General features: G+C 43.9%; 1 protein-coding gene and 1 long non-coding RNA gene across 4 annotated transcripts in view; both read right to left on the bottom strand.

Moving 5' to 3' along the window:
* Positions 1–22,145, bottom strand: part of LOC309330921 — a 118,068-nt gene that overhangs the window by 58,656 nt on the left and 37,267 nt on the right. For 2 of the 3 annotated variants that reach the window (XR_014151643.1, XR_014151645.1), the window contains exons 2-3: positions 12,295–12,423; positions 3,842–3,963 (exon numbers count right to left, since the gene is read on the bottom strand). This is a non-coding gene — a long non-coding RNA (uncharacterized lncRNA). The remainder of the gene's footprint in view (positions 1–3,841; positions 3,964–12,294; positions 12,424–22,145) is intronic. The other variant, XR_014151644.1, reaches the window with a different exon arrangement.
* Positions 12,831–13,714, bottom strand: LOC309330706 (histone H3.3A). Its single transcript, XM_081842541.1, has one exon. It carries the CDS (start codon positions 13,593–13,595, stop codon positions 13,185–13,187), a length of 411 nt encoding a protein of 136 aa, XP_081698667.1. The 5' UTR covers positions 13,596–13,714; the 3' UTR covers positions 12,831–13,184.

A 22,145-nucleotide genomic window follows, 5' to 3' on the forward strand; every position in this document is an offset into this window, starting at 1 on the left:
GGAAAAGTGTGCGAAAGATGACAAAGCGCTATGGGTGGAAACCAATTCCTAAGTGCTTTTTCACCTTAGAGCTGCACAGTGCCCAACCAACCATGGCAGACTCCTCTGTGTAGATTCATCACCTGCTGCCAGAGCATGGGGTTCACACATTCTGCAGCGCATACGTGGAGAGGCCACAGAATTGCCATCGTGGGGCTGCATGCAGACTATGCGACAACAGAAAAATGCAATCAGACAAAAGAGCTGCATCTGATTTAGGCCTCCACACAGATGACCTCAGCTATGTTTAAAAGCTATGCCCTAACTTTGTGCATAACAAGGCAGCACAGGAATGCACTGTTACACTCACATCCACATCTGCACATACGAGAAAAGTGCTTTACAACCTCCAGATGTTTCATGACATTCCACCAGTTGAAAAGCACTGCTCTACAGTGTCGGCTTGAATTTCTGCCCATGATCATTCCTAAGATTTCAATATGTGCCCTTGGGCCGAGACCATATAACACCGGTCTTGAAAGACCTACATTGGCTCCCAGTACGTTTCCGAGCACAATTCAAAGTGTTGGTGTTGACCTTTAAAGCCCTAAACGGCCTCGGTCCAGTATACCTGAAGGAGCGTCTCCACCCCCATCATTCTGCCCGGACGCTGAGGTCCAGCGCCGAGGGCCTTCTGGCGGTTCCCTCATTGCGAGAAGCAAAGCTACAGGGAACCAGGCAGAGGGCCTTCTCGGTAGTGGCGCCCGCCCTGTGGAACGCCCTTCCAGCAGATGTCAAAGCGATAAACAACTACCTGACATTCAGAAGACATCTTAAGGCAGCCCTGTTCAGGGAAGTTTTTAACGTGTGATATTTTATTGTATTTTTGCTTTCTATGGAAGCCGCCCAGAGTGGCTGGGGAGGCCCAGCCAGATGGGCGGGGTATAAATAATAAATAATAAATTATTATTATTATTATTATTATTATTATTATTAATAATAATAATAATACAAGCAATGTTCATCTGAATATGGCATACTTGAAGTTTTAGGGCACTATCAAACTAAGTTGCTCCATCAACACAAGGGTTTCCATTTGTGCAAAGAAACTCCCACCCCCTTCTCATCCCATGTGTACCCTGTTCCCTCTCCAAATCTGCTCTGGTGTGTTGCATGGAAACCCAGAACAGATTTAGGAGGCACACATGGGGAAATTCCATAGCACAAGTGTAAATCCTTGCATTAGCTGGATACTGCCCTTAATATGCACTTTTAATTATATATTCTATCTTGCGACTTTAGACCATTGGTCTTAGGAAAAAGTAGCTTGCTCACTGTTTCCTATCATTAGGTCAGATGACCCTGTGATTGACATGGAATAGCAGCAACCCAGCAGAGAGATTCTGTCTGCTTTCCACTCTGCTGAACTGTTATGCAACCCAGTAGGTAGTTGATTAAAACTATACCCTGGGAGTAGGGAAAAATAGAATTCATTTTACTCACAACGTATTGAGAAAATGTGAAGCCCTTGGGTATCTTGGCCACACGATGAAATGTAAACAAGGAGTTTAGATTGTCTGTCTGTGTGTGTGTGTGTGTGTGTGTGTGTGTGTGTGTGTGTTTAAAATACACTCAACTTGCAAACATTTTTCTTATGTATTCTAAACCTGAGTGTTATAGAATGTGAAATGTTCAGCTAGCAGCTGAGATAAGGTTTTGGGGTGAATTTTTATCTGAATTCATGTGTAGGGAAAGGGAAGACAGCAGACTCTAGAAAGAACCAATGCACAGTGCATATCTTGTATTTTGCTTACTGAGGTTGAACCTATACTCTGCCCTCCAAATTTCTGAGCCTAAAAAAGCTCTGCATTGATGCTTTTTCTTCATAACCATGAGGACTAGAATCATGTCTTTTAAAACTGACATTAACATTCTCAGAATCCTGCAACAGGCTATTCCAGGACTACCATATCTGGAGAATCCCCAAGAATCCTCAAACCAGAAGAGGACAGGCTTCAGGTAAGCATCACGAGGGGGGAAATCTCAGTTGCAGTATGCACACTTACTAGGCAATCTAATTAATAGGCAATGCTTGATTTTGTGAGAAAGCTTTGATTGCTCAGATCTTTTTTCTTTTTTTTTGGACAAGGGCAACCACCCTGTGATGATATAGCAGGTTCACCGTAGCATAGCCAACCTTATCATTCTGCACAGAACTCTGCTTGGAATACAAACACGTTTCATCCATCTTTAGGACTACAATGGCTGCCATTAAGAGCAGGAATGGGAAGCCGTATTAAAAAAAAGAGAGAATCATGCTGATTTGCCCATAAAATGCTCAGCAGGTTCACCAGTACAGACTGATGTAGCAGGAACCGTGAAGTCCCAGTGGAACTGATTAAATTGGATGTTTGCAGTGTGCCTCGGTGCTCAATAGCTTGCCATGGCAGTTTTATTTCACCTCTCCAGGATGTTGTACAAATATAGGAAGCCATTTTCAGACTCCTGCATGACCAAAGAATATATATATTATTCTCATAACAGACTCCCCACCACCTGGTAGCAGGTGCGTTAAAGCATAGTTTATCAGGTATATCAGCTGCCTGACAGATTAATAGGCTTTTAGCATCAGAGGAGGCAGGTCCCACCAGTGTCAATGAACTCAGGTTTCCATTAGCAACTATAGTAGAGAGTGCTGCGTCAAATGATAGCTCTGAGGCTGCCAAATGCTTTGCGTTCCTCTCCACCACCATCACCCCGATCCAGTGCTTCAGCAATGAGAAGGACAGATGGTCTCTGGATCCTTTTACACAAAATGATGCAAAAACCACACACAAAAAAACCCAGCCCTCAAACAAAACCTAGGAAACTGCTGGATGCTAATATGAACACAGTTTAGATGCCCAGACTGCGACAGCATTCATATGGAGACAAAAGATTCCTCCAGAGAAGGTTCCACTGCAGCTGCCTTTATGGTTGTGGAAACACCCTCCTGAGAGACCCTGAGGTTAGGGAAATGACAAAAGTAAAGATAAGGATAAGGTAATATTTACCTGTCCCAAGGAAGGGTGGACAAAGAGAAAAAGTCCCTCGAGTGTCGTCGTGAACTGCTGAATCCAGGATTTCTCTCACAGCAAATGAGAAGCAGGTGGCTGGTCCACTCAAATGCATGGACACTGATAAGAGGGAACTCTCTCATCAAGAGATCATTAGGCTCAGGTGCAGATGGGGTGGCTGTGAAGCCAAGCCTGCTCACCACCCTGGGTTTTAAAAACCTTCACAATCAAGTTTCAAAAATAGAATATGCTTAATTTGGGTTAACGTTAGCTGGTGCTTCTCATGAGGGTCCTGATTGATCTGGGAGGAAAACCGCAAGCTATCTTCACTTTCTGGAAACAGTTGAAGAGATTTTTATTCTGACAAGCTTTCCCAGCTGGATAATTTGGTCTTTACCATGAGTATCTGCTTGCATTAGGCAATGGTAGAGGTTTGGGGACTTATTAGGCTTGCACTTACATGGCCAATTATGCAAATAGATCGTTTCAGGGAAATTTGCCAGTGCAGCAGCTACTGCCTGTGGAAAGGTTATTTGGCAGGAGCCACCAGGGTTTCTCCTGATGGGAGCACACTTAGTTTGAACTACCAAAGTTTCCTCGGGTTCCCTACAATAGTACTACAGCCATTGCTCAGAGCAAAGCCAAAATAAGCACACTCCCAAAAGAGATACGAGAACCTTCTTAATCATGCAGAAGCTGCACCAATGCTCAACCTATCCATATATAAACCCAAATGCCACAAAAACTCCGTAAGTCTCCAACAATCTCTTCTTCAACAGAAAGCTACCCTTGGCAATACTGCTTACCTTAATCAGTAGTGTGGCGTTGTAGAATGGTCTGCTATGGCAGGTGCAACTTTGGATCATTCAGCTTTTAGGAGATATATTACCCCTCTCCTCTGGCTGGAAAGTTGAATCTGGCTCACCTGCTGGATTGATCAATGGTAGGCAGGCTCAAGGGTGGGCTCATTCCAGGGAGCAGAGCTGGTCCACTTCCCAGGGATAAAAGCAGGGCTGCCTCTCACCCTTTTTTTAGCTCTCCCACCCTCCCTCCCTATAGTTTTCCCACCAGGTCTATTGGCCGACCTTGGGAGTTATGCCTAACTAATAGCAATCGCCACAACTTTGGTATGTAAGGCATTGGGTGGAACCTTATTCATGGTCGGAAGGAAGGCTGTAAGGCTCTGCCTCCACCTCCAAGGAAATAGGGGATCCTAGAGGAGGTGCTTCTGTCAGACACCCAGGGAGTGGACTAGGGCCATAGTACTCCTCATGATAGTGATCCTGGAGAGGTCACATCTATTTGATGTATATCACAGGACCTCCTTGACACTGGCTTGACCCCTTGGTGGATCATCCAGCAGAGAAGCTGGTTGATATTGATTATAACCCAATGCCCATGCAAAACTTCTTACATCTGTAACCCATAAAGCTGTGGCCTAATCTGAACCATGCAATGTTGTCACAAGCAGTCTTTTGGGCAGTGGTACCTTGAGAGGCGGTGGGCTCATGGCACCTGGGCACACAAATGCTCACCATGCAATTGGGGAATATGAAACAATACCTCTACAACTACTAATTTGGGTACCCCCCCCTTCCCCAAAAGGACTAATAGCAGCTTCAACAACCAATTTTCATTGGGGAAACAGTGAGTTAAGACTAAGCACCCCTTCCTCCAATACTGTAGACCCACTCCAACATTGTTGCCTTTAATCTTAGAAAGACAGAAATCATGAAATCTGATCATGGACCTCCTGTGTGACATACAGTATGGTGCTAGCAAATGCACTTTGGCACAAGCTGTCATCATGGACAGGCGATTGTTTCGTCTGATGTGTGCTTGATGACACATCCATGTGATGAAGGAAGATCTTGCCTATGAACGCTTATGCCACAATAAATGTGTTAGCCTTAATAATAATTTATTATTTATACCCCACCCATCTTGCGGCACTTTTGTTTGTTATTTTTAGCCATAGCATAGAAGATGTCCAGTTAACCCAAGCAGAGAGACAAAAGGGCTGCCTTTAAAAGCTGGGCTAACTAAGCCAGAGAAAACAGCTGCTCCCGCTAATCAGTGCAAACAGCTATCAAGACTTGCTGCTTTCTGAAGAGCGGCCAATAATTGGTCATTTTAGCAAAAGCCAGGACACAAATCCAATCACGCATCACCTTCTATCACTGGCACGCTAACTCAGCCTCAGTGCCAGAGAAGGAGGTAGAAGGGTCTCCTTCAAGGGATATTAACATTAACAGTACACACAACAAGCTCATGTGTATGAGTGAAAAGGCCATTGAGCAAAGGCACTGCATTGTACGAAAATATCATGCTCAAAGTGTAAGGTCTAAAAACAGAAAATGACTTAGAGGACTCGAGTTCTAGTGTATCTCATATGGCAAAGCAGATCTCTCATTTGTAAATGTATTAAAATAAAGTAAAAAGAATTATTTCCTTCTAATAGGCCTCTGTATACAATAGAGATTTAATCTACAGTTAAGGAGGGCAGAGGAGGACACATGCTCAATAGTACAAATGTGCTTCACTTTGACTGGATACTGCCCTTAAATGTCAACAGCATAATGTATATAATAAAGCTACCCATTCTTTCTGTTCTGCTTTGCTAACATCAATTTGAAAAGGAGGAGGAATATTTACAGTAAACAGTCCTAAAATGTTAACAATTTGCGGTGCCTTAAAGGCTAATTGTTCATTGTGGCATAAACTTATATAGACCAGAGCCACCTCTGTCAGATACACGACTTGTTATCTTGAGTTTGTATATCTATACATCCACGTGTGTAGAGAAAGAAAAAAGCTGGACCCATTAGCCACACACAATATCCAAGAGGAACAGTCCATGATAATCCCATGTGAATTCTAAAAGACCAATGGCCAGTATAGCTTCTTCTGATGTCACCTTTAACAGTGTGGAAGCATGGCTCCGCCCAGTGCTATTTGAGAAGATGGGAAGTCTGAAGCCACATGATAAGGCAGAAGACCACACTATTGTACCCTTTTGCACTAGCTCTGCCCTTGGTGTGGGAAGAAACCAGAGATGTGGCTTAGACAAGGGTCAGCAAACTTTTTCAGCAGGGGGCCGGTCCACTGTCCCTCAGACCTTGTGGGGGGCCAGACTATATTTTTTGGGGGGTGGGGAATGAACGAATTCCTATGCCCCACAAATAACCCAGAGATGCATTTTAAATAAAAGGACAAGTTCTACTCATGTAAAAACACACTGATTCCCAGACCGTCCGCGGGATGGATTTAGAAGGCAACTGGGCCAGATCTGGCCCCTGGGCCTTAGTTTACCTACCCATGGCTTAGATCAGGGGTGCCCAAACTTTTTTCAAAGAGGGCCAGATTTGATGAAGTAAACATGAGGTTCTTTAGGAATTTACCCCAGGACATATACTGCCACGGGGGCCAGATTAAATTGACCAGATTAGGCCGGATTAGGCCCCCGAAATGGACTTTGGACATGCCTGGTTTAGATAATCTGATGTTGCTGAACAAACTCAGGAAGAGACTGAGATGCCTCTAAAGGTATTGTTAAGAGGTGATTCAGATCAGATCAGGGCATTTCTTTTAATCATTTCACAATCACTACTTCCAATAGGGTGTGTCCCCAACTTTCCAGTTAGCATATTTGGAAGATCTTTGAATCTGAAATTAAAGCTATGCTTTCATTTTCAGGTTGATTAAATAGGAATTGTCTTACGAGTATGAAAATGCATTAGAATATTGCTCTTCCATCTAGAAATACTCTTTGTAGAAGAGTAGAAAAAGTAAACACTCATTATGCAGGGATGTGCGAAAAGAACAAGGAGGAGGATTGGCTTATCCTAAGGGTTAATTAGTACACATCAATTAATATTATGAATCTACCTTTAGAACTGTTATGCTACCTGAAAATCTAATTATCTTGGAGGTAATACTACAATTTATTTGAATATGTAACAGATGGTATAAGCATATAAATAGGCAAAGTACTTTTATGGCCTTTTAATGTTTGTCCAGCCATGAATGCTGTTAGCTAATGTGGAACTGCAGAGGACTGCATGTTCTGATGCCTGTCAATCTTCTTTTCTCATTTTACTATAATGAAAGTGACTCATGCGCTCATATTCATAGCAGCATGCCATATTGCTCCTCCAATCCTAAAACAACCCTAAAGTAACATACACATACGTTACCAAATTGTTTAGCAGATTTAGTATTTCAATGCTTCACTAAAGGCTATAAATGTGGAGAGCTGAAATGGTAAGACACAGGAGTCACCATTTTTGCTACTGTAGACACATATTTATTTCATGTCCATTCTAGACAAACGAGTCTGCAGGTTTTAGAATCACTATACCAGGGGTAGTCAACCTTTTTATACCTACTGCCTACTAATGAATCTTTCTTGATGGTAAAATTTCCTTGCCACCCACCAGTGCTCGATGGAAGGAGGATTCAGCTTGTGCCGTAGAACCCCCTACCGTCCACCTAGAATCCTGAAACGCCCACTAGTGGGGTGTAAGGACCAGGTTGAGAAACCTGCACCATACAAACCTTGAAACAAAATAAAAAAAATAAAAAAATTAAATCCTTCCAGTAGCACCTTAGAGACCAACTCAGTTAGTTATTGGTATGAGCTTTCGTGTGCATGCACACTTCTTCAGATATGCACATGAAAGCTCATACCAATAACTAAAGAAGTGTGCATGCACACGAAAGCTCATACCTAGAACTAACTTAGTTGGTCTTTAAGGTGCTACTGGAAGGAATTTTTTTATTTTGTTTTGACCAATAACTAACTTAGTTGTTCTCTAAGGTGCTACTGGAAGGAATTTTTTAATATATATTTTTATTTATTCTATTTTGTTTGGACTACGGCAGACCAACACGGCTACCTACCTGTAACTATACAAACCTTGTTGCTCCAAAATGATAGTGGGATGATTGTGCATACCACAGGTAGCAATGCCTCTTTCATGCCACCTTCAATTCTCTGATATAACACAGCATAAGGAACAGTGGGCAAAAAAACCTGCTTACCCCATTTAGGGTGGGCAATAGTTGCAGCCTGGCACAGTTCCTCAGGAATTGAGGTGGCCCCCTCCCAACTGGCTGTTTGGCTTTGGTCCCAACTGGCTGCAGGGGGTGACTGGATCACCTGCCAGATTCTAATTCAAACTGTCCCCCACCAAATCCCCCCCCCCGCCAGGTTGTAGTCTATTCTGGGCAGGGGGGTAGTGTGAGATGGTGGGCCTCTCTCTACTGCTTATCTCCTTTCACCTTCTGTTGCAGCTACCAGGTTGAGATTCCTCATAGGGTTTGTGTTTCTTGGCCTCGGGTGTTGGTTGTTCCAATAGTCCCCTTTGTGCTTATTCTTTTGTAACTATTGCCCCTAATCAAGCACTTTGTGCCCACTTGCTACTTGTGAATATACAGTTTCACAGGTCTATGAGCCAAAATGAATAGGCTTTTACTATGCAATTTGAAGTTTGAGACACCTGTTGGAACTTGTGGTTGCTATGACGAGCTATTCATACAGGCATCAGCATCCTCCAGCTTGCCTGTTTGGGTTCCTCTGCGAGGGTGACACTGGCCACCCGGTGTCTTGTTTGGGGACATCATATTTTAGTGTTCCACAGTGTACAAGCACAAGGGCCAATCACTAATTCTAGGATGGCAGATAGGATACTGAACAGAGATTCAATCCTAACCCCCCTTACCTGGGAGTATGCCCCACTGAATTCAATAGGACTTGCTTCTGAGTAGACATGGTTAGGATTGCACTGTAAGCTGGCCACTCCTCTGCCACATGGTCATTCCTCCTCCCCATGCTTTTGTCTTTGCCACAGCATAGTATAGCTTTTGGTTCAGTGTGGGAGCACAAGGGTAAAATTCAGTGTGATTCTGCTCACACAGTGCTTATCAAAGACTGCATTATTTGAAAAACAACAGCCCTAATATTGAGATGAGAGAAATACTTCAGAAACGATTTCTAAAAGCTTCATGACAAATTCCCTGTTAGAAAGAAATGCTTTAATAACTATCCAGCTATTCTATTTCTAATTTCCATATTTTTACCTGTAAAGGAAGCATTCCCCGCTTCTACTGGCCTAGAAGACATTTCAGAAAAACTCATTTCCTCCCTGCAAATGCATAATTTGTCCTTCTTTCCTAGAAAGCAGGCCATTCTGTATAGCACACACCTCTCCTTCTTTTGACAAATTACTACCGTTATTTAGAAAGATCAAATATTGTTTTGCCAAGGAAGAAACTTTTAAGACCTGCCAAAAAATTGGTTCTGTGGAATATGTCATTTCCTACTCAGGCTCCTGTCACTGAAAGAACTAACTTTCTGATATCTCATATACCTAACCGTTTTTATGATAGCAGTTGCAACTAATGGTATGCCTGCAATTTTGTTCTCTCGACAGTATTGATAGCATCAAGCATCTCAGCAGTTATTAGCAATATTTGTACAGTGGTGCCTCGCAAGACGAAATTAATTCGTTCCGCAAGTTTTTTCTTCTTGCGAGTTTTTCGTCTTGCGAAGCACGGTTTCCCATAGGAATGCATTGAAAATCAATTAATGTGTTCCTATGGAGACCACTTGCCAGGCTGGCGGTGTGGAGAAGGGCTTTTCTCCCCACCGCAAGCCTTCAGGACAGGTACGGGAACAGAGGAGAAGGCGCGCAGCGCTTCTCCTCTGTTCCCGGGGCTTGCGGTGGGAGGAGGGTTTTTCCTCCCCACGCCAACATTCAGAACAGCATTCTGAAAGTTGGCAGTGGGAAGGAAAACCCTCCTCCCACCGCAAGTCTTCAGGACAGCCATCCGAAGGCTGGCAGCGGGAGGAGGGCTCTCCGCCCCACCGCCAGCCTTTGGAGCAGCCATTCCAAGGCTGGCGGCGGGAGGAGGGCTCTCCGCCCCACCGCCAGCCTTTGGAGCAGCCATTCCAAGGCTGGCGGCGGGAGGAGGTCTCTCCGCCCCACCGCCAGCCTTCGGAGCAGCCATCCCAAGGCTGGTGGCGGGAGGAGGGCTCTCCGCCCCACCGCCAGCCTTCGGAGGAGGTCCGAGGACAGTGGGGAAGACGCGCTGCACTTCCCCGCTGTCTGGGAGATTTCCCTATGGGCTTTCGTCTTGCGAAGGAAGCCCATAGGGAAATTCGTTTTGCGAAGCGCCTCCAAAACGGAAAACCCTTTCGTCTAGCGGGTTTTCCGTCTTGCGAGGCGTTCGTCTTGCGGGGCACCACTGTAACTACTGTGATACATGGGTAATGGGCAGGGCGGCAAAATCGTAAGAGGCTGTAATAAGTATGTTACTTAGGTGTGATGTAAGCAGCAAACTAGTCAGTGAGTTCAGTGAGTCCAAAAGGAGCACTAAAAAGATTAGTGCTCCTTTTGGATCTAAAGTAAGACAGGGAAACTGAAGAAAAGCTAATGTTTCATGTGTTGTTGTTCTTTGCATCCTTGTTCATGGCAGAAGGTGTTGGGGAAATTATTTTACTAATATATGGCAGTAACTTCAATCAACTGCCAAAATGCAGCTAGCAGATCTCTACCTTTGCTTACAGTCTAACTACTGTTGATTATGCTCTGGTAACCTCAAGGTTAGATTACTGTAATGTGTTATAATACATAGGGCTGCCTCTGAATATGGTTTGGAAACTTCAGCTAGTGCAGAATTTAGCAGCCAGGTTGCTTACCGGAACCAGACAGTTTGAACATATTACACAGATCCTAGTCCAACTACACTGGCTGCCAATTAGTTTCTGGACCCAATTAAAAGTGCTGATTTTGACCTATAAAGCTACAAATGGCTCAGAACCATAATACCTCAAGGACTACCTCTTTCCACATGAAACTACCCAAACCCTGAGATAATCTTCTGAGGCCCTCCTTTATGTGCCTCTTCCTCGAGAAGTCCAGAGGGTGGCAACACGAGAACAGGCCTTTTCTGTAGTGGCTCCCCAGCTGTGGAATGCTCTCCCCAGGGAAGTTTGCCTGGCACCTTCATTATACACCTTAAGGTGCCAGGCAAAAACATTCCTTTTTAACCAGGCCTTTGGTTGATTTGATTGACATCCTATGCCCTTTTAAAATGGGGGAGGCTATTGGGTTGTTGTTTTTATTTTGATTATGTATTTTGTGGTTTTATATTCTGATTTTATTCTGTGAACCGCCCTGAGACCTGTGGGTTTAGGGTAGTATATAAATTCAATAAATATTAAAATAATACAGTCTTTACATATCCATTCAGGTTTTCGTTAATTATTGAATTTCAAGTTCCAACAGAGCCTAAATTGAACTAGTCTTTAAATTATCATTTCCCCTTAAGTAGGGTGGCTTAAGCCTAATTAAAATTCATATCCTTCCCCATTTGGGAGAAATGACCTGAATTTGAAAGAATATCAGTTTTTAAATATGAGGGTGCCCCCCCCCAAAAAAATGGAAAAATAATTGACAGGGTGCCACAGTTGTGCCACTAGCTGCATATGCAACCTTGGCTAACAGTCCCAAGCTCAATACTGTATGAACAACAAAATCAAAGTGACTCGATTTCTGTTTCTTACAGCAATAGTATTCTTTGGGATTTGTCTCAATGCCTTCAAGAGACTTTACAAAATCACAGCAACAATAAGGTTTTCAAGTCTGCATAAAATAGGTCTCTGCGGAAAACCAGCTGCTGTGATTCTGCTTAGGCAAATGCAGTGCAAGTTTACAAGCTCCACTTTTTCATAGCATTTCTTAAAAGTGACAGTGTCTATCAGGCTTACATGTTTTGCTTTTCCACTGGGAATGAATAAAATCCTTTCACCTGCCATGTGACATGCTGCCATACTGCAGGGGCAGGCTGACTTTCGACAGGTCCACCCCTGAGTATTCTTTAGCTGTTAATCCACACTTCCCCCCTTCAAATGAGACTGGCATGGTCCACATGCATATCTGAATGTTTGTTTCAGGAACAACCTCAGTCCTTATCATTCATACCAGTAGGTATCCCCTTCTGCGCTTCCCCCTGCCTTCCAATTTGTTGATTCTATCAGGTCTTTTATAGTGTGATACAAGGCACTTAAAATGATGTCAGGCACTGACATCATTATGATGGCATGTGATTGACAGATGGGCAGCCTTACCCACTCGTCAAATTTAGCCTGCAGGGGACAGGGTGAGCAAGGATATGGCCCAGTGACTGCATGCCATTTCCCACCCCTGCTGCAGATCATGCTTAAGGCTGTTTACACGATCTTATTTCCTCATACCTATGAGTGGTGTTTCTCTGTTCTGAGGTCTGCCAGAGCCAAGCTGAGCAAACAACCATTTGGATGGTGAGCCGCCAGCTCTCTCAAAAACTACAAGTCCTGGAGTTCTTGACCTGTTGCTCATATGCCCTGTGCAGAGATAGGAGGAACCAAGAGGGAGTGGCATTTTAGTGGCAGCAGGAGGAACAACAATCAATGAAATTAGGGGCATTAAGAACCCAGGGACAGTTCTGCTGATAGGATTTTGTCCATCTGTCCAGGTCAGTAAGGCTGGAGCCTGGATGGCTGTTGTTACTTTTTTTTTTTTTTTTTTTTTTTTGAATGTAAAACATTTAATTTAAAAATGTTGACACTACAATATATAAAATAGCTATTATAAATGCACATAGTGTATTCTATAGCTGCCAGGTTTACGTTTTTAGGAAACTGTAAGTTACACTGTGGTTAAGACTTGTAGTTTTACCCTTCTGAAAGTCCACATTCTATCACAGTGATGTATGGTCAGACTTAACAGCCCCAATTGTTAAACACTTGGATCAAGTTATAACCAGTTTTATTGCAAAAAGACCCTGTACACATTTATATCAATTCTAGTACCTTACAATTTTAGCTACCCAACAAGTCATTAACATACAGAAACATGCATGAAAAGCAAGAAAGATCACCCATCCCTTCTGCATATTAGCAACTTGTCATTGTTGAGCAACAAAGCTCACATCACTGAGTTTTTATGTGAACAGTCACTTTTAGCATTCATCCTGAGTGAAAGATGGAATGACTTAAGTACAAATGTAACATATTATAAACAATTTCATACAAAAAAAAGTCACAAATTGAAACCAAAGTATTTTACAGAATTTACTACAAAACACCATAAAAACTGCCTCCTCTTAAGCCCTCTCCCCCCGTATCCTACGAGCCAATTGGATGTCTTTGGGCATGATGGTGACTCTCTTGGCATGGATGGCACACAGGTTTGTGTCTTCAAAGAGACCCACCAGATATGCTTCACTAGCCTCCTGCAGAGCACCAATGGCTGCACTCTGGAACCTCAAGTCTGTCTTGAAGTCTTGAGCAATCTCCCTTACCAGCCTCTGGAACGGAAGCTTGCGAATCAAAAGTTCCGTGGACTTTTGGTAACGACGAATCTCTCGCAGCGCCACAGTACCAGGCCTGTAGCGATGAGGTTTCTTGACTCCACCAGTAGAGGGAGCGCTTTTCCGAGCAGCTTTGGTAGCCAGCTGTTTACGTGGAGCTTTGCCACCGGTGGACTTACGGGCAGTCTGCTTGGTACGGGCCATTTCCCTTTACTTTTTTTTACACTTTCAAGAACGGAGCCTTTAAAAACACTTCCGCTCCTACCAGCCGCGAGGTACACGTCCTACTCCTTCCGCAACGAACCCGCAACTGTCATGGCTGTTGTTACTTCAGCAACAAAGCAGCCCATGCTGGGAGCTGATATAGAAGCTCGAGGCTCCATCACCTGGCTCTTGGGTTAGACCCTGATCCGAGCAGGCATTTCCTTGATTTCCCCCCTCCCAAGTAGCCTCACATACAATTAGCTTTGGCAATGACTCTAAAATGCTTACTTGGCTTCTTGTCTCCCCTGCTGCTGTGGCCCAGGGAGCTGATACAGGGACCAGAAGAGCAGCAGGGATATTCAGATCTGCTGGCTCCCCAAGGCTGTTGTCAATGTGCAGGGCTGCTGCAGCCGCCTCCTCTACTTGATGCTCATCTGAAAGAACCTTGGGTCCAAGGTCTGGGCAAGGCTGGACCCTGACAGCTTTACAGAGCCCCAAATATATAGGAGCATATTAGTTAGAAGTCTGGTCTTCAGAATGCATGGAATAACTGATGCTAGATCCCAGTCTTTAAGAGATTGCTTGACTGTGTGTGTGTGTGTGTGTGTGTGTGTGTGTGTGTGTGTGTGTAAAACACAGATTAGGCAATCGGAAACATAAGTAGAAGTACCTAAAGATCCTAGATGCACTGATAAACTGTTTTGCCAAATGCAAGAGTTCTTTTGGATCCATTGGCAATAACAACACATGTGGAAGGAAGTTCACTGCTTAAGTATAATAACACAGCATGAGCGAAATAAAACTACTTTCTCACTCTGTTATCAGAAGCCCAATAACAGAGACCCTCCAGCTGGCCAGCATCCTTCTGATCAGGACCTACCGTAAGTCAAAGTTCCAGGGGCCAGGCCCCATCTAAGACATTTATATATTCTAGATACTTATTAGGCCAGCCAGCAGGTGGTCACTATCTAAATTCCTCCCACCTGTTAAACTAGGGGGCCAGCATAGTTAATCAACTCTGCAACTGCATTTATTAGCCTACAGCTGGCCCACATCCTGCTGCTACTTACCCTGGAGCACAAAGAGTAAATCATTAAAGCCAACCAAAATCCCTTGCGGGTCCCAGAGGTTCCAATAAGCAGGGAAGAAGAATCATACAAACCAGTCAACCTACCTCCTCAAAAGACAAAAGTCTTCCACAGTAGGTTTCCCCTACATTAACCTTCCAGTTTTTCCAAATAAACAAGGCCTTTAATGGGTGGTGTTAGAAGAAGGGGGCCCTGCTACCAGTTTATACTGGGCCCAGAGTAACGATGCTTGGGCACTGGGCTGATTTCTATACGGAGAGGGATTATTAATAAAATGTATTCGACTTGTATTTGGTGTGGGGGGGGGAGAGACTTGTTCTGGTTCTACTTTGATTCAGATACCAGAGGATTAATATTTTGTAGTAGTAAAAAGAGGTTGATTGCACTCCTAAAACTTCTGATATTCCTATATCCAATTAAAGTGAATGGGAAAAAGGACTAGGATATTGCTAAATCAGAGAATATGGATGCTCATTTGTGTGCACTTCATCCTTCCTCTGGAATAGGGTAGGTTCTAAGAGATATGAGGTGGCATGCATAGCAAGATAGCATTTATATTCAGAGCCTGTGAGTTTAGACTTTGTCACTGTGAGCCTGTGCACCAAAAGAATAGGGAGGGAAATAATGCTTTGGGCTCCTTGCCCTAAAAGCAGTCTCCATTTATCCCCATAACAGGCACAGGATAGATAGGAGATAAGATTTTTTTAAAAAAGAATCACAATTCTCTACAGCAGCCTTTAGACACATTTGCAGGCAAATCAAAAAGAACATGAGAACATGAAGAAGATTAAGACACCAAAAGGTCAAGGTTTATACAACCCAGACCTTTCTTTCTGAGGACATTTTAATAGATTGTGTGGGATGGCTGGGAATCTTTATGAGTCACTATTGAATGTGCTCCACCAGATCTGTATTGTGGCCTATCATGGAAAACACTTTGTAGTCCCCGGGCAAGTGGGGTGGACATTGGAGATTTGTCTGTGGCTTCCATTTTGTTTGCTAGGTAAAACATTTTAGAAGCTGTGATGCAATCACTTTAGCATCTGGCAGCAGTAGAGGCATAGCTCGGGAGGGCACTGGGTGCCACACCGCAGGGGGCGGCACTTACCGTGCCTGAGCCATGCGCCTCTCCTGGGAGTGATGTGGTGGCTTGGGCGCCTGCAGGCTCTGCATTGCCCAAAAGGGCAGTGTAGGGCTTGCGTCTGCCTGCCCCTTCTACAGCTGAGAGGGAGGCAGCAGACAGACTAGCTGCAGGCTCCATGCTGCTCAAAAAAGCAATGCGGACCTACAAGGTGCTGGAGCGGAATGGGGCTCGGGCACTGGGATTCTAGCACGCCCTGCCCCACAAGTGCATCGCCCCACCCCTGGGGGGCGCGCGCGCACACCCACGGGCACTTAAGCGGCCAGCTACGCCGCTGGGCAGCAGCAGGAGAGCTCAGGTGATGCATCACTTTAACTCAGGGGAGGATAACTTTTTCCAGTCCTTTGTGGGAAACCCTCCAGGGGCTGCATGTTAAGGTAGCAGTAGATAAGGGAGTTGAGACCGGAGGCAAAGTTAGGCAGTGCAAAGGACTGCAGCTTGTATTTATGTACAGTAGACTACAATCCAACCAGGCAAAACACACCCCTCCATCCACCATTCTTGGGAGTTGGAAGCTGGGCTGGCAATTGCTGCCATATTTCTCTATCTCTCTGCCAGGAAGAACCCTTTTCTCAGCTTGTGTATTGAAGGGAAGACATGCTTAACAAGATGGATGACCGCAGTGATTTGCTGATCTTAAAGTGACAGGCTGGAGTAGATCGGACGTGTGCCACACCCTCCAGATATTGATGGATTATAACTCCTACTATCCAAGGCCCATGCAGGCAGAGGCTATGGAAGCTGGAGTTCAAGCAGGACTGGAGGGCACCATTTGCGTATTGCAACTATCCACATTTACCTGGGAGTAAATGGGACACAATGTGACTTACTCTGGAATAAATTGCACTGTGAGTATAGTTATGAAGGTGACAGTTCACGCCAACAATTACCCATCCTATGACCTGAGGCTTAGTGCTTAATGAAAGACTAAAGGGTGGAAGGGGCTCAAGCGTAGCTGTATATACTATTTGAGTTTCATCCTCCACCTAGTAGGCACAGGAGGAATCGGAAATTTGAGCACCAGATACTGTAAGTGAACTTCCTCATTTACCTTAAAGGAATGTTAATTTCAGAGCTCTCCTGGGGCCATTAAAATGCTGGTATTGTTGAAGTGTTGAGCCAAAAAGGGGGGAGGGGGGAAAAAACCTAATGTGTGTCATTGAAAACGCAATTATAAAGGACAGCTGCGTGCACCTGGGTTTTTGACCCTGAAGAGCTTTGCAAAATGAAATGCCACAAAACCAGAAGCATCCCATGACAGCTTAATGGAATGGAGGCAAACAAAGCCCACATATGATGGATTTTGAATTGCTGCTACAAATGGAGCATTACGGGACATCGCTCCAATTAATGAGCAGTTTGGTTCATTGGCACCAACTAAAACGACTTTCAAGAGGATATTTACTTAGGGTCAAAACTCATCCCGCTAACATGCTGCTTGAGTAAATGGTCTGTGTGATGGGAAGGATGAGTGATGGGAAGGAAATGCTATCATTTTGGGCACTCCGTGCAAGCTCCTGTGGAAATAGGGCAGCCATGGACCATCCCAAAAAAAGGGCCTGATGACTCTTCAGTGGGTTCTGTAGGACAACTGAATAATGGCTGAAAATAGAACTCATTCAGGCATCATCTAATAATGCAGCACTTGCTCTGAGCTGTGACATGCTAACCAAACATTAGAAGGTGGCTTACAGTCCATCCAAAAGGCATCTGTAGGACAAAACATAACTTCTGCTCTCCTCTTTAAGCCATTGTTGAATAAGCAGCATGCATCAGGCCTGGCGTGCCATCTTAATATCTGAAATACACTGTATATTTTGTTTGATATTGTGAGTTGGTAGTCTGGTTGTATTGTTATCCCACCCACACACCCCCTTTTTATTTCCCTGAGCCATTGTATAGAGGCAGGACAGAAAATGCACTAACTATGGCCCTGTTCAAGCATTCAGATGGTGTTCAGTAAACACAGATAGGGAAGAGCCATAGCTCAATGGAAGAGCATCTGCAGTGCAGGCAGAAGATCCCAGGTTCAATGCCTGACCACCCTGAAATCCTAGAAAGCTGCTGCTGCTGCTGCTGCTGCTGCTGCTGCTGCTCAGTGCAGACAATGCTGAGCTAGATGAACGAATGGTCTGACACAGTATAAAGCAGCTTCCTATGTTCCTATGCCAGGTTCATGAGAACATCTGCAGGGAGACCCCATGGCTATAGAAAAGGTAGGATTCCCAATTATGCATGCGGACAAAGCATGTGTGTGTGTGTGTGTGTGTGTGTGTGTGTGTGTGTGTGTTGAACAAGATGATAAACTGCTTCACAGCCCGAATCCGTCAAAGCGGCACACAATGGGCTGAAAATGAAATAAAATAAAAAAATACAAGAAAGCCATTTCTATAAACTCTGAAACAATAAAGCCACTCCTACAAAGTATAAAATCAATAATACCTTTTCTACAGATGTACAATTAATATATGGCTGGGTTGCCTTCCTAAACAAAACATCTTCAGTGGGAGGGGGCTAAAGGTCCTGCCTTTCTAATTGCAGCTGGTAAATGAGTCCAGAGCGCTGGAGCTGCCAAGTGCCCAGTTTCTAGTACAAGCTAAAGAACACCTCTGGGGCATGTGGCACTCACAACAGGGCCTCATCCGAGGAGTGCAGCTGCTGGGCAGAGATATAGGAATGGCACAGTCTCTTAGGTAACCTGGTCCCAAGTTCTTTAAGGCTTTAAATAAGAAAAGCAAAACCTTGATCTGTGCCCAATGGCATACAAATGTACATGCAGAAGCTCCCTGGAAATCTAATGGGTGCTACTCACCTATCACTAAGCATCTTCATGGAACACATTTTGTATGCCTGAACAGTAGAGTACACAGCTGTGCAGCATAATAGGCTCATAGCTTTTCACACAAAAGGCACGCAACAGGAGATTGACAAAGGGTATTCTAAGCTGTGACCCTCCAGATGTTGCTGGACTACACAACCCATCATCCCTTGCCACTGGTCTCCATTACTGAGGCAAGACAACGGTCCAGCGCATCCACTGCCACATCTGCAGATGTAAAGGAGTAGAGTTGTGTGTCATCAGCATATTGCTAAGAATGGCCTCCAAAACTCCAGATGACATACAGGTGGTGACACTCCTATTGGATATCGGCCCTGTAGGAGCATCCTACAAATAGCATTCTTAGGGAGGAGGGAAGAATAGAAGGTGGATCAGTGTGTAGCACTGTTTGCCTCAGGCAGCAAAGTGTCTTGAGCTGACTCTGAATTGCCCCTTGCAATAGATCCCTATGGGACCATTAAAGCAGCTCTAGATCTACTGTGCAAGCACAACACTATTCTCAGGTTTTACTGTAAGGAAGGAGCATTTTATGGGTTCGTGGGAGCCAGCAAGACCGTGAGAGTTTCATTTTATAGCATTATTACACCAGCTCAGTTTGAAGTGCCTCCCAGTGTCTGCTCCCCCAACAAGAGGAGTTACAAGCTTAGAGCATGATGCACTTCATAGAAGAAGTACCTACTATTTTGTGGGGGTTTGGTGCTGATGTAGCATGTTCTGTGCAACAATTGATGTCTCCTCCCTTCCCACCACTTTCTGTGCTGGTATTTTTAATATGATTGGGCTAACAACAAAATTCAGTTGACATTTTGCTTACTGGTGTTTGGTACACACCCGACTGCTGGCATTTCAATACAGTGGTACCTTGAGTTACAGACGCTTCAGGTTACAGACGCTTCAGGTTACAGACTCCGCTAACCCAGAAATAGTACCTCAGGTTAAGAACTTTGCTTCAGGATGAGAACAGAAATCATGCTCCAGCGGCGCGGCAGCAGCGGGAAGCCCCAATAGCTAAAGTGGCACCTCAGGTTAAGAACAGTTTCAGGTTAAGAACAGACCTCCAGAATGAATTCAGTTCTTAACTCAAGGTACCACTGTATGCCAGTCACCTGCAAAAGCAGTCAGAAAGTTGACACCTGGAAACACATTTAGCCAGAGTGGCACAAACTCCTGTTTATGCTGAAGAAAGCAGTTCCAACTGCAAGACTTCTTACTGTGCTATTGTAATACTGTGAGAACTCAAAAGAACTATAGCTTTTTAAATAAGAGATTTAAAAACAGATGTTTTCTTTACATTGTAAGAGACAGATGAGAAACTTTCTAATAATAAACAACCAAAAGGCATAAACTGCACATACATGGCAATGTTTTGTTGCTGTTGTTAGATACTTAGAATAATGCAGGTCTGAGCAAAGGGTGACATCCAGTGGACTGTCTCTTATCTTTCCTCTCTTTGATGTTTTAAGCCTTTAGTCAGAGGCTTAATCATCCAACCCCAACCCCTATAAATTGTGTATACACAGAAGCATCAAAATTTAAAAGGTCGATACTCTCCTCACCTCCCCAATTCAGGTAACAGAATCCCTAACTAGAGTTTATTTTCAAACAATTGGAGCTGGCTTTCACAGGGTGCTATTTGGACAGGTGTTTATTGTGGAATCAGCATTCTTCATACATAGAGGTTTTCTGCATTATCCACATGACACTGTTGGCATTAAAATGCCAACCTTCCCCCCCCCCCCTTTTGAAGCAGATTTAATCTTTACATGCAAAATCCAGCGTGTTGGTTTTTTTAACCCACAACCAGTGCTTTTCTTCCTAGATAAAAACGGTGTTGGTACTCACCAAGAAGTGGTTACAATAAGAGCTTGTTTTGGCACTGGCCATGGCACCAACCTCTCCAGCTGCCTTGATTGGTGGTCCCTTCCAATTTCGCTTTTCCTCAAAGCCAAAAAACAGCCTCCCTCCTGCCCTTCCTTGTATTACTTGGGGCTCTTGCTGCATGGGGTCTGGAATTGGGAGCGGATTCCCAGTTCTTTCCTGGTATAATTTGGCACTTTTTGAATTTGGTGCCTTTTTCTGTCACCAGTCTGATTTTCTACATCTTCCTGGTTTGGAGTGTAATACTGAAGTGTCTAACAGAATGAACAGGGCATAGTTTTCCCACTCAGCATCCAACCATCAGTCAGTGTCACTGATTATAAATGGGAAACAGCATATACAGTGCTATTCCTTGGGCAGCCCTGGGAACCATTTACTGAAGAGGACCTCAGCATGAATCCACAAATGGTGACCAACTCTTCCTTCTGGACACTGAGAACAAAGATTTGCCAAGTTTTCAGCAAACTGCAGGGGATTTGGAAGGAAGTGATTGTGAAGAAGTGTGCATGCACACGAAAGCTCATACCTAGAACTAACTCAGTTGGTCTTTAAGGTGCTACTGGAAGGAATTTTTTTATTTTGTTTTGACCATGGCAGACCAACACGGCTACCTATCTGTAACTGGAACTATGGAAGGCACCACATTGAGCCGCATGAAATGGAAGTCCATCAACCTCACCAAGAAACTTGCACAGGTACAGACTGATATCTTCTTTCTTACTAAATGCAAGAACCTGGACATTATACCCAAGGGTCTTAGAATTAAGAACCCTCTACAATCCACGTATCCCACTGTGTATCTGAAGAAGTGTGCATGCACACGAAAGCTCATACCTAGAACTAACTCAGTTGGTCTTTAAGGTGCTACTGGAAGGAATTTTTTTATTTTGTGAACTTGATGCTCAGCCTTTTCAGAAGGCAGAGGCAGCCAGGAAAATTCTCACAGTTCCCCAAGTACAGTGAACAGACTACTTTCCTTCCCCTGAGTTCTAATCAAATGCCAGACAACTGAATGATGGGGAGATTCAGTAGTGGCCAAAAATAATGGCTATTTGTTTAATGATCTGAGCCAAAATTTGTGGACAATACTTCCTCAGGAAAGGAAGATGGTCAGCTGTCCACCTGTTGATTTACAGAACTGATGATAATGAGAACCATTAATAAAGTCTGGAGATGTACAGTAAGTAGCTTCCCCATTTATCCCAGCCAAGATACCTGTTGCTCACAAGAGGAGAAATTTCCTTGGAGAGTTTTGAGATTAGGGGATAAGTGAAGGATTAAAAAGAAAGTTGGCAAGATTCCCAGAGAATCTTATTGGCAAACATCATGTAGTAAAAGGTACAAGAGGATGAATTTAACACAAACATTAAAAAGCATGAAAATTGAAATTGAAAATGAAAATTATTGTTTTGGAGAAAAAGAAATGCAGTTTTGAAATGCACTTGTTTTGTTTGGTGGAAAGAGCAATGGGATAGCAGAAATAATAGATCATATTGGAAAATATTTCAGAGATGGATGCATGGGGGGGAATATGTGCAGGAATTAATAATGCTAATGGATTCTTCTAATGATGTAAAAAAAATATCAAAATGCTGAAATGCATT

Source organism: Podarcis erhardii (assembly GCF_964252035.2).
Source record: "Podarcis erhardii genome assembly, chromosome: 1".
In the NCBI taxonomy this organism is placed as follows: domain Eukaryota; kingdom Metazoa; phylum Chordata; class Lepidosauria; order Squamata; family Lacertidae; genus Podarcis; species Podarcis erhardii.

Excerpts from the sequence above, each read along its gene's own strand:
- LOC309330706 (XM_081842541.1), bottom strand. The coding sequence starts at position 13,595 with ATGGCCCGTACCAAGCAGACTGCCCGTAAGTCCACCGGTGGCAAAGCT.